General features: G+C 40.4%; 2 protein-coding genes across 5 annotated transcripts in view; both read right to left on the bottom strand.

Moving 5' to 3' along the window:
* LOC111252002 (uncharacterized) overlaps positions 1-8622 on the bottom strand; it is a 56131-nt gene extending 47509 nt beyond the window's left edge. For 2 of the 3 annotated variants that reach the window (XR_015329104.1, XM_022809260.2), the window contains exons 1-3: positions 5427-8604; positions 5103-5232; positions 1695-1832 (exon numbers count right to left, since the gene is read on the bottom strand). The gene's annotated coding sequence lies outside the window, so the exon portion shown is untranslated. Of the gene's footprint in view, positions 1-1694; positions 1833-5102; positions 5233-5426 lie in introns of all 3 variants that reach the window. The other variant, XM_022809259.2, reaches the window with a different exon arrangement.
* Positions 8623-12135: 3513 nt separating this feature from the next.
* 14-3-3zeta (tyrosine 3-monooxygenase/tryptophan 5-monooxygenase activation protein zeta) lies at positions 12136-16976 on the bottom strand. Of its 2 annotated transcripts, none has more exons than XM_022807453.2 (4): positions 16809-16976; positions 15672-15912; positions 14720-15103; positions 12136-12834 (listed from the first exon to the last, which is right to left on the bottom strand). In XM_022807453.2, exons 1-4 carry the CDS (start codon positions 16859-16861, stop codon positions 12775-12777), a joined length of 738 nt encoding a protein of 245 aa, XP_022663188.1. In that variant the 5' UTR covers positions 16862-16976; the 3' UTR covers positions 12136-12774. The 2 variants fall into 2 exon arrangements, with proteins under 2 accessions (XP_022663188.1, XP_086847066.1); XM_086990940.1 differs by lacking the exon at positions 16809-16976 and adding an exon at positions 16303-16634.
* Positions 16977-17099: the final 123 nt, after the last annotated feature.

The following is a 17099-nucleotide window of genomic DNA, read 5'->3' as shown; positions in this document are numbered from 1 at the left end:
TTTCGTAGTGGACAGTTACTTTTGTACAAATTGTGGAGTTTTTCACTTAGTTTAATTTTCCCTAACATACAACAGAAATTTACCGTTTTATTTTTAATGCGGTATACCTTTCAATAACCGCAACTTTTGGTCGTCCTGCCAACCTCGGCTGAATTATCCTACGTTAATTTAGGTCTTTCATTATCAGTGTGACGTCTACGATCTGTTTCTTCTTCTTCTATTTCGTTATTCCTAGAAGCTTGCTATATACATTTCTCCCATTCTTGGCGACTGTTTTTGACTTTGACCGTTTCAGCCTATTATTAAGCTATAACTTCGATGGATGCAAAATCTAATAGTTTTTTTTAACAATACAATTTCAACATAGCTTCTTACATAATACGAGCTAAGTAAACCTCTTCACGCAAGGCGATTTTCGTGTAATGTTTGCCTACAAATAATGCAAATTGAACATCCTTCCTAACACAACATATCAGTTATTTCTGTAAGCAACAATTTACATCCAATTAGTGTTCGAAGAACTAAATTCATATTATAGTTTCCTATGCGGAACTATAAAAAACAGTTTTTCATGCAATACTGTTTTCCGTTGAAACAGGACATAATGTTCTTCAGGATACAGTTTACAGTAGAGTTATACTGAAAAACCCCCACTTCAAAACTTTGAACAGAGCAGCGCAGCGCATTTATTATTAGTTTCATCACAATTGTTCGCCTTTCTTTTATATTCTAACGGTGTTTCAACTGTCACTCGCCGCGAGTTGTGTACGCTTGTCCTTTCGCTTATTCGGTGTCGGTTGTTTTAGCCGACCCGCTCTCGTGTCGAATGATACGTTTAAATGTAACTAGCACTTTTTAGCTGCTTGAAGCGCTTGTACAATGGATCCCAAAAAAGCACCTTCTATAGTTCAGTAAATCATTTTTATCATGATTAGTCATTTGCCCTAGATGCGCCTTCCTCTCATACACACAATACCTTCAAAAAAGCGTTGTTTGCTTCTATCTGTTGGCACGAGATGGCACGGTTTTTGACGCGTAGAATTATTTGTATTGATCACGTCAAGCGGCGGAAAGCAGGCGCTCGGATCCACCGACTGGGCTGAGTTTCTGTCGTATCAACTATTTTTTCGAATAAAACAATGACGTCTAAATATATTTTATATAGTCTATATAGGACTGAGGAAACTATCATAAAGTGTTACGTCGATCTATTTCATTAATTACGAACCGATTCGAAAAAAATCATCAGTTTACGACTAAAGCGCATACATGTGAAAAAATAGAACATTTTTTCTTATGTTCAACGCTGCATCTACTCTACAAAGGTCGAAAAAATTTTCCAAGATAAAGCTTTAAGAAATACTTAGCGATTATCTAGCTAATCAAACAATTTATCCAAATGGATATCGCGCTCTATCGCATGCAAAAAGTCCCTTCTGGAAAAAATAGTCGTCTAGTAGAGACCATCCTATGTGCAGCTCTTCTGCACACTAGCGACGCAAGACAAGTGACGTTAATCTGACCACTCTAAGAGGTCGATTTGGGTCGTATAAACAAATAGACACAAAGTTTGTCGTCCCGTGGGCTTCATCCCGTGCCTGTGTTGAACGCTCTTTGAGTAAGTGATATTAACTCTTTAGTTAAGTTATAAAGTACAAATTTGTAGTTACAGTGTGGCATTGAGTATAACCTACCTGGAGCGAGACCTATATCTTATTATACAGCGCAAGGGGCCGGATGCATCTTTGTTTAGCGTTCACAACGGCAGGTCGAGGTCGCACATCTGTCGGGCTGGCCAACTCAGAACTTGGTTATCTATTGACGAATGCGCACTGCAAAGGCACATACGGCAAGTCTTTGTAAAGAGCTGTATATAACAATGTTTTGAATGATTCCGTTATCAATTAGAAATACTTGGTCGGAGGCCCGGACGAGGCTCAACGCAAAGTACAATTTACTGTAAATGAAGACAAGTCCTTTGAGCGGGTTTAGCACGTCGTCAAGCGTTGTATTTTGAACCTTGTAAATTATCATTGCGAAGTATAACCACACAGGAAGTTGCCAGGAGTATGTTCACTTTCTCGGGGAGTGAAAATTTAATTTTCCTTAGCAGCACGACTTGGTCTCCAAACGTGCCCGCGACAATTTTCGCGGCAACATATAAATCGTTGACGACCAGCTTGGTTTTGTTCTAAGTCTGGGGTCTAAGCTGAGCATGAGGATAGGCAAACTGTTCTTCAGGCGCAAAATATTAGACAGGAGGCCAAAAAGCTCGCAAATTCGAGAAACCTCGTTATTAAGGGGGTTGCGTAGGCGTCGCTGGTAACGTGAACGAATGTGCGGTATTCGGTGATTGTCCCGGAAAACCTCGCGATGTATGTCGTATTAATATGGGAGCTAATATAATGTAAGGCAAATGAGTTCATAGAGTCTCAGATAGGATGGACGAACGAATGAAGTCGATCCACTCTGCAAATGAATCGCCTTGAACGATGTCTTCAGGCGGCGTAATTACATCGTTAGGGTTTCTGGAATACCTGTCTTTAACAATTTTGAGCAAAAAGTCGAAATATGTGGTGACAGATGCAACGAACCGTATATTGGCCATCAACTTGTGTATGTGGAATTTTGGGGCATGATTGTTTGATGCAGGCCCTCTCAACGGCGCCATCTGTACCTTGTCACACCACTGACGTTGGATGACGAATAAGGTTCGGCCAAAAAGGGTCGTACAACACCGAGCGAGCGATGAATGGCCTTGAAGGCCTCTCTTCTAATTATAGGGCATTCAAAACTATGAGCGCCGTTGAGCGAACAAGTTAGAGATCTTCAGGTTCTTGTCTATTTTGCGCAAAGACTCCACGTGAATTTGAATCGAAATTCTAAATCGGGAATACACAATGCACATTAATGTTGCCGAGGTGCCGGACGATAGAACAGTAACGGTCACCGTCGCTTCTGTGCATACTCGTGCCAGGACGAAGTTGGCTAGGAGAGCTTTTCCTGTACCATCACGTACATCGATGAAGGTAACTTTGCTTTAGCCTATACGTAAGCACTCACAAACATTATTGTAAATTAACCTCTACATTTTATGACTGATGATGATTTCAGGTTGCTTGGCGAGAACAAGTTAGGGTTCACGTATGATACCTCTGTTGTCTATACGTTGTTCCAGGTACTCAAGGCTAGGTGGATGAAATTCGATTAAGCTTTTATAATACTTGCTCAATTGGGACGGAGAATACCTTAGAGCTAGATTATGGCGAGTGGGTCCCATAGGAAGATTCATGGTGGGTGAAGCAAGCCCCTTAGTGATAGTTTTTAGGCACAGCGTTCTTGTGCAGGTTGCACTGATCTAATGGATTTGTGATTTCCCCAATCATTAAGAGTACAATAAAAAGGTTGCGAATAGTTTTGGACATCTGGGTCTGTTCAGCGTCGTGCAGAGTCTGCAAGTACTGTTGATCATCAATGAGTAGGTCCTTTATGCATGAGTCTTTGAAAGTGGTAAATAGGATACAGTCGCGTTTTCTCAATGCATCGAAAGAGGTTGGCTGGTAATAATGACAAAGTAGAAGGTGCAAAGAATAAGCTTATAGAATCGGCTTAGAACATTTGCTCCGCAGTACTGTGGACAATACGGATCAGGCGCATCTTTCTTTCCTTTGAGCTACGTGTGCGTAGTTCAGATGTGGAATTTGGGTGTCTCTGCATGAAGCAGCAATTTGACGAATCCGTCGTATTCACAAGGGACATTAGAGATGCTAGTTTTGTTAATCGAGCGGAATGGGCCGCTTGTCCTTTCTGAAGAAACAACTTAGGTAAAACTGAGGTTGCTCACTTTAGAGATGGCTTTATCCGCTCCTCAGTTTATAACATCCTCAATTAAGTCTAGGAGATCCTCGGGCAGCTGACTTTCGATGAGGCTGGACACAATGTCGGGGTAATACATGTTGTAAGTCATAGTACGGAAAGAAGTCGCGTTGCTGTAAGTACGAGTATGCATAATGACGTTGTCGCGTAAGTCAGCCGTACATCGTGGGCCTCTTTTAAAAGATGTGAAGAAAGCATAACGCTTCGCAGCATTAGAAAGGTCATCGCTATTGTCTACTGCGTCAGTGGGGCTCCGATACGTAGCTGGCCGTAGGGTGTATTGATTGGTCCGAATATACAATAGAAGATGCTCTCTGATTCAATTCTCAACGCAGTTATGTCTACCTAGTACTGCTAAAACAATCGCCTTATTAAGTGAGATTCTAATAGTGAGTTCTTAAGTAAGATTAAAAGAATCGGCACGAGTACGCGTGGTGTAGAAGGGCGATATCGTATCCTGTATCGTACGCAATAAAACACCTTAGTCGTCTCTCCGCGTGGAAACAGTAGGATTCATATGATTCCGAAATGAATCACAATCTTCTCATGTATGTATCGGGAGGACCTTCGTCGAAGGTACTATTGCGGTACCCAAGGACTATGTGGTCGGAGGCCGAGCCAGTTTAAATATTGATTGTGAACTTATTAACTGTTCGGACGTATATGTCCTTGAATAGGCACTCACTGGTCGCCTACCCAAGTCAATGATAATGCGGGCATCTTTAAGGTCTATCACCAAAGGACGAATGTATGAGCCAACCCGTAGGAGACTACCTTCAAGAGTTTCACGGAACTCAGACTCGCGCATAATGCGTATGCGATGTTTCACAATGTAACGTGGGTCCATGGGTTTGTTTGAATTTGTGCAAATTGGCACAATTCGTTGAAGGATAGCGTTAAGGGTCTTCTCTATGGTACACTGCGCCATCTGTAATTAGCGGCAGGTTTTCCGTGTTCTCGGCAGCACGGAATTTCCCTTTCACTTCAAGTGAAATTATCTAGAAAAGTGTATTGTAATGGCAATTGCTGCTTCGGATTACTCAGGTGACAAGTGTGAAACTTCTGTACGAATAGTTAAATTCTGTGAGGAGTTGCATGTCGAGCAGCTTTGTCCTATTTTGCATACAGCAAAATTCGGGTATTTCGCTTTTGAAGATGAGGGTCGCATAGTGTTTACAAACATTGTACATGATGTCGTCATTGACGAAAGTGCTAATCCTACTTACTTGTGTTAGGCCAGCGGCTGCGGCCTTCCCCCCTTTCTCTTAGGGTTGTCGTCCGCAGCATGAATGAACCACTCCGTATTGTTGGTTTTTCCGTTTTAAGGTGTGCATTATTATTGTTGACGTATCCCGGCTTTTGGGTAAATTTCAAATAAAAAAAAAAGAACATCATTAGATCAGAAGAAGGGACAGTGAAAAAAAATTCTGGAACAAATTTACCTCGTCCCAACCTCGTACAACCTTGAGCCTGCTAATAACGTGTATAATAAATAACCACTTTCACGTGTCATTTTTTCATGGTCAAACAGGCAAACACGAAACACTCACCTTGCTATATATGTGCAAACTCGAACACTGTTCAAATGCAGTTTCTTTTTTATTCCACCGACCGAACATGCAATACAATTTTCACATTGATCATGTATCAGCGCAGAGGATGCTGGTGACCGCTTTGATGCCTCTAAACGCTGTTGGGGAGTTCTCCTTCAAACACGGAGAATGTGAATGAAGCTGCTGTCGTCAGTTTACGATCAATAAGATCGATATTACGCTCTATGAAAAAAACCTTCTCTAGGAGAAAAAATATTTAGTCAGTTGGCTCTAACTTCAACGCAAACTCTTCCAACTTGAAAAGATAACGATCAAGAAAAATAGACCACTCGAACCATATGAAGGGGTCTATTGAGGTAGAACAATATCTGAAACCTTTACTGATATAGAATGCAACATCAATCGCGGCTATTTTGCTACTACACATTTTGTTTTACCTATGCAAAGGAAAAAGGCTAATTATATGTATAGTAGAAGTAACCGTGAATAGACTTCAGGTATTCTTCGATAATATAATTTAAACACAGTTTTCAAACAGCACAATTTTGACGTTGATGGTGGCTCCCTTAATGATTGTAAATACTGGCGCGCCGTTATTTTCAAACGTGAAAAATGGGAATAAATGTATATAAATTCTGCACTATAGCAGCCTTGAAAATGAAAATCTTGTTTGAATAACTCAATTATGGAGGATTAAAAAATGTTTAGCATAATACAATAGCAACACGTAGGGGGGCGTGATTCAACTAGGATTTCAATTTGATTGGCTAATTTTTTGGGTGATTATAGGTAATGTGAGAATGCTCTGATATTTTTTCAGTTTTCACGAAACGCAATAGAAATAAACTTGACATAGGTTAAAGTTAAAGAAATATTGCCAAATTCTCCGAAATTTATATATACATATATTTTTAAAAAGCAACCAATCTCTTAAAATCCCGTGCTATTGGGAAATAGACACAGTCATCATGAAATGACTATCGTAATTCGGCTGAGTAGTCGTCTTGAATTATAGTATATATAATATATAAATTTTCTCGCCAAGAGGACAGGGGCATTAGAGACGCAGGTAATTTATTTCTGCCTATGTATAGATATACGTTTACGTGTTTTTTAAACTGATGGTCTTCTTTTCATTTTACCAGCTCACACCACTCAGTTTGGGTCGGTCAGCAGGAAATGCGACAACCATTGATCCCATATTATATAGCACTTCGCGATACTTTTTTGTATTTGAGATGAAGGACATGTTCTTGTCCTTTACGAAATGTGAGACTGTTTACTCAGGTATTGTTATTCCGACCGTCAGCAGGCGAATTACAGTGAACGATGGAAAATCAGAAAATTCGACTCATTTATGAATATGAGTTACATCTTAAAACTAGAGCTTGCAACATAAACCTTATATTTAGCAGAGGTTCTATTTTTGAGAACACTATGAATCGTTGGCTCAAAAGATTCTTGGAACAAAATGTTTAACTCGAAAATAAGTTTCGTGAAAGACCCAACGAAGATGAATATTAAAGAGTCGACAGCTATGGCAGAAGCTGACTAATTTTTAGGTGCACCGATATTACCACTAAAGTTCGGCGTATTCAAAGATATCATACTTATTCATTACGCTGAAATAAACAAGGTTAAAGATTAACAAATGAGTGGTTCGTAATTCGAGGGAAATTAAAAAATAGAGCCGTAGGTATGCTTTTTCCTTTTTGCTCTCACGTTACAACAAATACCCATTCCTGCACCGAATTGTAAAGAAAAATGGATTTTCTACAATAATCGCAGATGATCACGTCGGTAGGTGGATGCAAGGAAAGCGGTGGGACATCATTCTAAAGCAAATGTACAGCTCCAGAAACCTATGGCATTAATTTGCTAGTCCAATGCAGGCGTTATCCACTACAGATTCACTTTCCCTGCCGCCCGGAGTTAAAGAGACGTAATGAGACTTTTGCTTTCAAAATAGTCCTGCTTCATGCTTGCAATTGGAGTGTAGTATTAAGGGTCGGAGGAGATGATAAAAAAATCTATTACAAAGCAACCAAGGTACGTGAACGGGAGTAAATTACTCTTCTTGCACGACAACGCTTAACCTCACGTCCACAGAATAGCGGTGGCAAAAATACAGGAATCACAGCTGAAGGCTCTTTGCCACCCACAACACTCGCTAGACGTTGTTCTTACAGAGATTTTTTCAAAATCTCGACGGCTTCTTGGCGGAAAAATTACCTAAATTCAGATGTGAAAACTGTTTTTCGAGACTTCATAGACTCATGCTTCCTAAAAGTTTCGCAGCAGCGAAAATGAATATATTACAAAAAGTCATAGGTAATAATGGTGCAGATTTCAAATGAAAATATAAGGACTAACCCTGTAACAGCAATTGCCAAGTAGGCGTTCACTTTGCCATGCTCTATACGGAGTGATCCAATGTTTAGTTTTCACGAAATCGCTTCCAAGGAAGTTGAATGAGAAACAAAATCATTTTATACCTTCAGGGTTGGTACCTCTTAGAAACACATTCCAGCCACAATGGCACCGTCTCTAATTGCAGAAGGTCTGACTGAATAGGGATTTTTCTGTCTAGCATTTTACGAAAACCCGCTTAAGACGCTGTTAATATATTTAATTAATATACACACATTGGGCCTTGTATGATCTTTCTGAGATAATAAAATTTCTAAAATATGACCCTGAATGACTGCGCGCATAACTTAACAGAATAATATAACACTTTTATATTATAGAAGACAGAAGATCAGAACCAGTAAACATCTGTATTAATTGTCACCGCATATAAAGGAATTAACGCCCTTGTCTAGTCGCATTTCGTTGAAATAACTACCGCGCCTGCTTCTGGGTAACGTTTGTTGCATTCCACGCCTTCAGTTCTATAACTATGCTACAGCGTTTATTTGCTGAATGAGTTTTAGGATCACAACTCAATATCCAATATAAGTACGGTATCTTTACTTATAAATCTTCATAAATTAACTACAGCGTGCTGTATTCATTGATATACTAAAGTCTACCTATGATAAAAAAAAAAACTAAAAGCTAAAGTTATTGTATGAAACCGTAACAAGTCAAGGTAAACGTGGAGCTGAAAGGCAAGACAGGAATAGCTAGACCTCTAACTCACCGTACCACCACTTGAAATGTTTCACTTTCGCCTGTTGCCGGATACGCTTCGCGGTATCCGGCGTCAATGGCGGAGGATAAAAGGGAACGTGAGATGGTCCCTCCTTGCCCCTTGCCCTCTGCTTCGGGTCCCTAATTAGCTACAAGCTTTTGTCAGAAATTACTATGGCAGTTAGAAAACAAAGTTTTAGCGGCTAGATTGGAAGAAACAGAGCATGCATATGTTACAGGTAACCAGGTATCCCGTAACTTCCGCAAAGAAAGTGCGCGTACAGATGCGTGGAAGACAATCGACGGGCGTTCGATCCTCAGTACCAAAAGTCGCCTTGCTTGACGCTGTATACGCAACATAGCCCTCAAAGTGGTCATGAAACGACAGAGCTATCTGGTGTTTGTTCCCTCTTAAGCAGCTGCCACTGTTACTATGGCCGCCGCGGGTGCTGTCACAGTAAAACGAATGACGGTAGTAATTTACTGTTGGTCAGCAGAATCCGTATCATATTAAGTGGATCTTCTCTGGACATCTGTGGACACCAGTTACTGGGATCCTGGCTCTATTCGGTAGTAGTCTAAACAAAGCCTGGCATTCGCTTTTTCCCCGGCCCTCAGCACCACCCTATTCGCAGCACACGGTATTCCCAAAATCATTTTCTCACCTCTTCTCTTCTCACTTCGGTAGTACAAATGTGCTTGGCAAACGTTTGGAATGATCGGCACTTTGCCTTAAACCATACAGCAGAGTTTAAGCTATAATTCACAGTTTTTTAGACTGGGAACAAGATAGCACCATAACGTCCTGTCCATCAATAAAAAAAACTAATAATTCATCAGTTGTGTTAAATACTACAGCTTTGTAATCATGAATATAGAAAATCCGCACAAGTTGTATTAGTACATAAGACCCAAAGAGAGAAGCACCACGCGCTCTCCGTCGAATACTTTTATTGAAAACATGAACAAAAGGGGGCTTACAGAAAGATCATTCATGTACATCAAGTTTGGTGATCTAAGCGAGTGTTCCCCATTGCCACTTAATTGATTTAATCTTTACTTCCAATGGATAACATCCTGTTCCTGCGGTTGCTACCTTCATAGTCAACGTTAGCGAAGTTAGCATGATGAAAACACGAGAAGAATAGGGGATATTGGTTGTTAAAACAGAATAAGGCTTAACGACCATGCTTTTCGAAAATGGAGTCTTGATGGTGTACTGCTCGCGGTGACCTAGCGTTTTCACACAGCTTACAGTTGTTTTTATGCGTCATATGTACGCATAAGGGTATCTTCTGGGGTGAAAATCTGAAGTCTGTCATTCCCTTTTTGATTTGATGTGTAAACGCAGGGTTGATCAGAGTCATCCCATTCCAGCATTTCATCGTTGAAAAACACATACAATGCTATCGTACCATTGCTATATTCCAATAATGCATTATCGTTACCAAAATCTAATTGCCATCTTGGTTACTTAAAGCAGGGTAATATTTAATCGCTACAACTGAGTAAAAAATCTGAGTGAAATCCGGGCTATTTAGAAAACCTGTTGAATAACTGAATGCATAAATACTAGAATACTTATAGGTAATAGTATGAACAGTTGATTAGAGATAACGAATGAAGTGAATAATTGAAAATGAGATTCTGCTTGAGTGAGTAGTTTTGGAACGACTTCTGTAAGAATCAGAGAGAAGTTTTGTTGTTATTACTTTTGTTCTATCGTCGCTTGAGTGGACCAAGTTATTACGTTGTTCGTTACCTCGATATTCTCTAGCTCTCATCGCGCTAACGTCACAGGACTGTTTTACTGCGTTGTTTCTTTAATTGCTGTACAAGACGACAACATTCGTTGTTCGGTCAAGTAGTTTTGAACGTTTTTTACGTCTTATAGTTCCTTGCGTTGGCTTTTATTGTCAAAAATTGATGCTTTTACTGCAGTGGCATGCTTGTCGATACCATATTCGCTTGCGCAATAGCTACTAAACACGACAACTAGGACAGGCGTCTGGATGAACTGAGCCACGATACAACTACCTGTTGTAGCCAATTCTGTTGGAATAAGCATAATATACGAGAATGTATATATATATATATACATCAGTTAATCCAGGTACGCATCGTGATCTGCCTCTGACCGTCACACTCAGAGAGCAGACTCAATCTGTCCAGACGACAAGTCCGGTGAGCGAACGACAACGAAGTAGATATTCTTCCTTTTCCCAGCTACTCCCGACCCGGCCCAGGATGTTGCTGTCGCATGGATCTGTTTGGATCTGCCGATATGAGCCGAGCCGGCCATCGTAGGCGACAACTACATCGTTGGAGATCGAGAGGGTTCTAGCCGGGCTTCAAGCAAGAACCCAATTGAGTTGAATAGAGACTAGGTTATTATTATTCATATTATTATTGTTATTATTATTATTATCAATATTATCGTTATTATTATTATTAAGAGAGCAGGAGGTTGGTTCGTTTGTTTGTTTGTCATTTTCTTGTTTGTTGCTTTGTTTGCTTGTATTATCAGTCGTCTATTTATTGTTATCAGGTTGTCCTCCATCATTTCGCCTTTTGTTAAGTGTCACAATTAGCTTCTTGTTCTCTATGTGAGTGCCATATTTGAGTGTATCTGCGTGGTTTTCGATTACCATCTGTTTTATTTTTACCTTCACGTTGTTTTATGCTTTTTTGCTTTTTCGCGGGCTCCCTCGCCACTTTCTCCGCTGTCGACGTCCGTATCTTTGTTTATCGGGCTTCGTTCGTCTGTTTGTTTGTTTGTCCGCTTGCGTTTTAGTTGTTTTGTATCGCTTTTTGTATGGTTTACGTACGCTCTCTATATTCTGTTTAGTAGCCTCCTTCGTGTGGTTGCACGCTATTATTTTCTCGTTTACGATAGAAATCTTTCTATATTTTTATATAATATAATCAGCATCATTATTATCAGCATTTCTTATTTCATCTATTATTATATCGACGCAATGTTATCAGCAGCATCATCACCCTTCCGTCTTTTTCCATGTCTCAATGTTTTCATAGCATCGTCCTTGTCTTTGTCCACCTCGTCACCAACTGGTTATTAATTAATGGTTGATTGTGTTATTGTAAGCGTTGTTGCTCGTCTGCTGTTCCGTATGTTTTGCGGCGTGCATACTCCATTGGTTTCCGTAAACAACCTGTTGTATGTTATATGAACTACTACGTCAGCTTTGTTTGCATCGTGGTCTAGGATCGTTTTTGCGTGTGGTGTATCTGAGCGATTGTGTTTCGGTGTTCCTGTTATGTTGTTGTCTATGGGAGACCCGCGGTGTTCCTTTCTCTCATGCTTTCTTCTCTCGCTCTCTTGCACTTGCGCTCATTCTCATCATCACCGTCATCATCATCATCATCTAGCATAATTATAGTTCTTTCATTATTCTCTCGTATAGCATTTTGCCTTCTTTATCATCGTATCAGCATAGTCGTTATTGGAGCATCACATCAGAACCAACGCACACTAATAATTTCATAATTATTACTCAAGGATAGCTTTTTTAGCATATTATATATATGTATATATATATATAATCAAACATTTCAGTGGTTTATCGTTTATTGTTGTTCCTTTAGATAGAATAGAAATCTGTTTTATTTAGTATAAGTATTATATTGTCTTTATTTTGTTTTTCGACTTATGCGCATACGCTCTTTCTCTCTCTGATTCGCTCTCTCGCTTTAACTGTGAAGTGTTAAATGTTGATTTTTCTGTTTGAAGAACTGAAATTAACTTTATCGCTTTTATTTCAATTACATCTACCTTGATTAATCATTCTTCCAGCTATCCGCTGGTATTTATTTTGTCTCTCATGCGGTACAGTGTATGTCTGTGTACTTGTTTGTCATCTTTGTCTGGCTACGAAACAATTCGTTACCAGCAAAATACATTCCATAATCATCATCATTTATATATATATATATATATATATTTTCATTTTATTAAGGTGTGTACTATTATTTTAATTATTAGTGTTGGAACCAAGGCTTTTTTTTTTCGGATTGCAATTGTGTGACTGTTTGTTTGTTATTGTGGTTTTTTCAATTTGACGATGCCGATCGAGCCCTCCTGGAGAGATGTAATTTATGTCCCTATCAAATCGACGACTCCTCGGAATGGGGTGAAGGGAGGGCACACACAGGGCGCGCTGCCAGGAGACTTACGAGAATGTGGCTGGTTCTAGTTTGCGTCTCCTTCGGGTGCAGCTCCCTCTTCTCCTTGCGTATCCGAGGTCCACAACTGTAACATTAAGTACGAAATATGACCCAAATACACACACAAAATAAGAGAAAGCGTTAAATGAATCCACTAGTAACTTCTAAGAATTGTGCTTTACACTGCATTGCGGTTTTGTGGCTGTGTAGAATTGCATACGGTCAATAGTGAGCTATTTCACGTTAATTGTCAACGCTTCTCAAAAATTACAATTTAATTACTTCATTTATAACGTCAAATTTAATAGGCATCTCCGATTCTGTCCATAAGAATATAAGCTGAGAATTATGTCAAAACTGTTTTTCGTGACTACCATGTTCTACCAAAGTCATGTCTGAAGTATCCCAACACACTAAAAAGGAACCAAATATCTATATGCAATCGACGATCGGCAAGTAAGACAACTTCTGGTTCATCTGGGATTCCCGGCTTTTCTCATGCTCGTTTCAGTGCTCAACCCGCCAAGACCGTAAGAGCAAATACGCAAACAAGAAACAAAATGCACACAAAATTTTGTTTGCTGAAAGTTATCTATAACTGTTTGACCACCTAATTCCACCAGCCTAAACACCTAATTCTTTGGTTGAGCCCGATGCAGGTGCATTTTATTGATTACATATTACGTATTAATAAACTAAGACGGTTGCCCGAAAAAACAAACCTGCAGTAGCTTTTTGCCGTATTTAGGATCTCAAGGTACATAGAAAAATTCTCGGCTAGTTTAAAGCCTCTTGTATAAGCGTGAAGAACATGCTGATAGTAATAACGTCGATTAAGTACTTAATTCTAGGTATACATAAATAGAACCTATTATAGCTACTTGTGTCATTTGTTATTATTATAATTATCCTATTAAATAGTTTCGATGGATTTTCAAGGACGAATCAAGTCAAAAGGGAGATTCAATTCCGAAACTAGACATTTTTTCATTCCCCTATAATTGTTCATTCGTTAAGAATGAAGACGACTCATACAATTGAGGATCCATTGATACTTGGTAATGACTCACGGTCATCTTGATTTTCGGAAATTTCGCAAACAGCTTTATATGATCAGCGGTTTATAACGCTTTGTCATGTAGCGCGCCCCGACTAAAGATACCGATACATCAACACCAAGTATTTAGATCTATTATTATTCAAGCCATCCTTTGTACTTTAGTCATATGAGTCGATGAAAAACTCAAAATCCGAAATAGCGTACAGAGATTTGCAATGACACCATTCTACGAGTGGTTCAATACCGCTTCAAAACTGTTATTCCAATGTCCATTTGGGTATATATTTGTCTACCGCTACGTTAAGTGGTACTCCTACGTGGAAAATCCTATATGGGGTGCATCATTCATTACTTCATTGTTGAGTGGATTAACCACCATCGGTAAACGTTTCGCAATGGGTAAAATACTGGTGTCATCCGATATCAAGTATAATGACAAAGCTAGATTCCGGAACAGATAATTCAAAATGAATAAAATATGGCTATTGGTCTTGAATTCAAATCTATGAAAACAGTATATTTATATACGCTTTTTTACGTCTTCTTCAGGTTGATACGCGTATCGGTATATTCGTTTCTTCCATTTACAGCCCTTCTACAGCCCTTCTTAACAAGTCATAGCGGCTGTTGGAGTGGCTTCGAGTACCAATGTAATGGTGATGTGCGCTTTAAGCTGTGTTATAACTCTTTGTATTTTGTTTTAATCTTGTCAAGTTTGTGACTGAAGAAGTAACAACATATGCGACGCGCAATTAAGCGCAAAAAAGTAACGATTAATCACCATTGACATCTAGTTATTGTTAGAGAGCTAACGCAGGTTGTCTATAGAAATAATTGTATTAATAATAATCGTAGCAAAAAAAAAATCGTCTCCATTATCTATTTTTGGAGATATGGTCCAGTTCCGTACCGTAAGGTTGTCACGCAGCAACTGCATTATCAGTGTGGAGTCCTTGTATGAATCCTCGTTGAGCGTATCGAGCTCCGCAATAGCGTCATCGAATGCTTGCTTCGCCAGTTGACACGCCTTGTCAGGTGCATTGAGAATTTCGTAGAAAAAGACGCTAAAGTTAAGCGCCAAACCAAGTCTGATCGGGTGCGTGGGCTGCATCTGGCCCTTGCTGATATCAAATGCTTCTTGGTATGCCTTCTGCGACTCCTCGACCACAGACGTGCGCTGATCACCTGTGGCAACCTCAGCTAGATAACGATAATAGTCGCCTTTCATCTTCAGGTAGAATACCTTAGATTCTGTGTTCGTCGACTTTGGGATCAGAAACTGGTCCAGTAGACCCTTGATTAAAGGAAAAACATCGTCAAAATAACGAACAGCAGATAAACGATACAAAATAGAAATGAAAATAAGATCGCCGCACCACTAATCAGGTACGAAACAAGTAATATTTATTCGCCATGTGAAATTACGCTGAGAATATAAAGCCTCTTACAATTTCAGGAATAAACTACAAGCCTCAATGATTTATGATACCCTAAAGAAGATAAAATGGGTTGCCTTGTACAGATGAAATGAGACTAAGTGCTTTAAAACAGTGCAAATTAATTACAATAAGAACAACATACTACGCACAAGCATCAATCGATGGAGATTATAGTATGCAAACTACCACAAAGAAAGGTACATATATAATAGGTACGTCGATCAATGTTTGTACACTGCTACCAAACGAATTGTAAATTACAGATGGCAAACACGACATCAATGTAAAGCAACCGGGCTTGCGTAAGTGATAATGTATACTTAAATGTTCTACTCGAAATTCTATATTTTTTATTTGAATAAGAAAAGCCTTTTTATTTTAAATTTTACAACTGAAACACATAATGGATATCACTCTACTCACAAGCACACTCTGGCATATATCGGTGAGCTCTTTTTCAACCTTCTCACGATATTCTTTGGCCATGGCCTGCTTCTTCTCCGACCCTTCGGTCTTTTGCTCGATGGAAGAAATAACCCGCCACGAACTCCTGCGTGCACCAACCACGTTCTTATACGCAACCGACAGAAGGTTACGTTCTTCGTTCGACAGCTCTGGAGAGCTCTCTGTGATCTGCTTCATCGCCGCCGCCATATCATCGTACCTGTATCAATAATGCGCGCAATTCGGCGGCCCAGCAACACCGATTATAAGAACAACAATTACAACTTAGATACTGTACATTTATACTTAACGTAACCACAGTCTGAAAGAATATGCAGACGTTGAAACTGAGCGATCCCTCACTCTCTAACTTTATCCCCTTAATAAAAGTCATTCTGACCCCTATAATCATCTGTTCAGACATTGAATTTTGGCTTTGTAAAACATTTAGACTACCGTCATCACTGTGACTAATATAAGGGTCATGACACTCAACGAGCGTACATTATAATAGACCAACGGCAGTAACGTACAAGCGTGCAAAGCGGTCTCTGGTGGTCTAGCTCTAGTAGCCAGTTTTCACTAGACCTATAAGTTACGAATTACGCACATCCTGGCGACGGCCGGCCGGCCGGACGGACGGACGGACGGAAGGACTCATCCACCTCCGAGCTCGTCTCCTCAGAAGCCCATAAACTAGCAATTAGAAAGGTTCGTATAGCTTGACAAATTCAGGCGGCTTCTTGGCAGTCAGTCCCCGCGGCCCTTTGGGGAGCAGGCAGCTAGCCCGGCGGCACGCACACCAATCGAGAGGCCATAAATAGCATGCTTGTTGGCTGGATGGACTGACGCCCCCGGGGCCCTGTAGATGCGGGGCGGCCGATGGCCAACCTAGTCTTCAATGATGCTAGACCGTCTACCGTCTTCTCACGGAACAATAACGATTACTTTGGGCAGTATCGTCCGCACGCCTGATCGGCACCAGCGGCAGCAACAGCCGCAGCAAGCAACGGTGAGGGCAGGAGAAGAACCTATGTGGTGGCCGGCGCAGTGACAGAAGACGCACGCCTCGACCGGTCAGCTTTGAGAATTTGTCCAGACGGGGGTATCACTTACCTCTCGGCCTGCTCGGCGATCTTCGCCTGCTGCACAAGCTGCTCCTTGTCCATATCGGCACACTCAGCACCCGCGAGCACGACTCAAAAACACCAGAAATCGCCAAAAAATTACCTCGCTATACAAAATGGCAGCAGCGGTACCAGCTATAGGGTGGCGAGGAGCGGATAAACGCATGACGACCACGGCCAAACGCGAGCGACACCGCCCTCTTGGCGGCGGGCACTTTCGAATACCTCAACCTCTCCTCTCTAAGGCTTCGTAATAACTCTGCCTCAATAAGAAATATAT

This window comes from Varroa destructor, unplaced genomic scaffold, assembly GCF_002443255.2.
Source record: "Varroa destructor unplaced genomic scaffold, Vdes_3.0 BEIS01000005.1, whole genome shotgun sequence".
Taxonomy (NCBI): Eukaryota; Metazoa; Arthropoda; class Arachnida; order Mesostigmata; family Varroidae; genus Varroa; species Varroa destructor.
The sequence above is the reverse complement of the archived record's forward strand: the minus strand, read 5'-3'. Positions and strand labels throughout refer to the sequence as shown.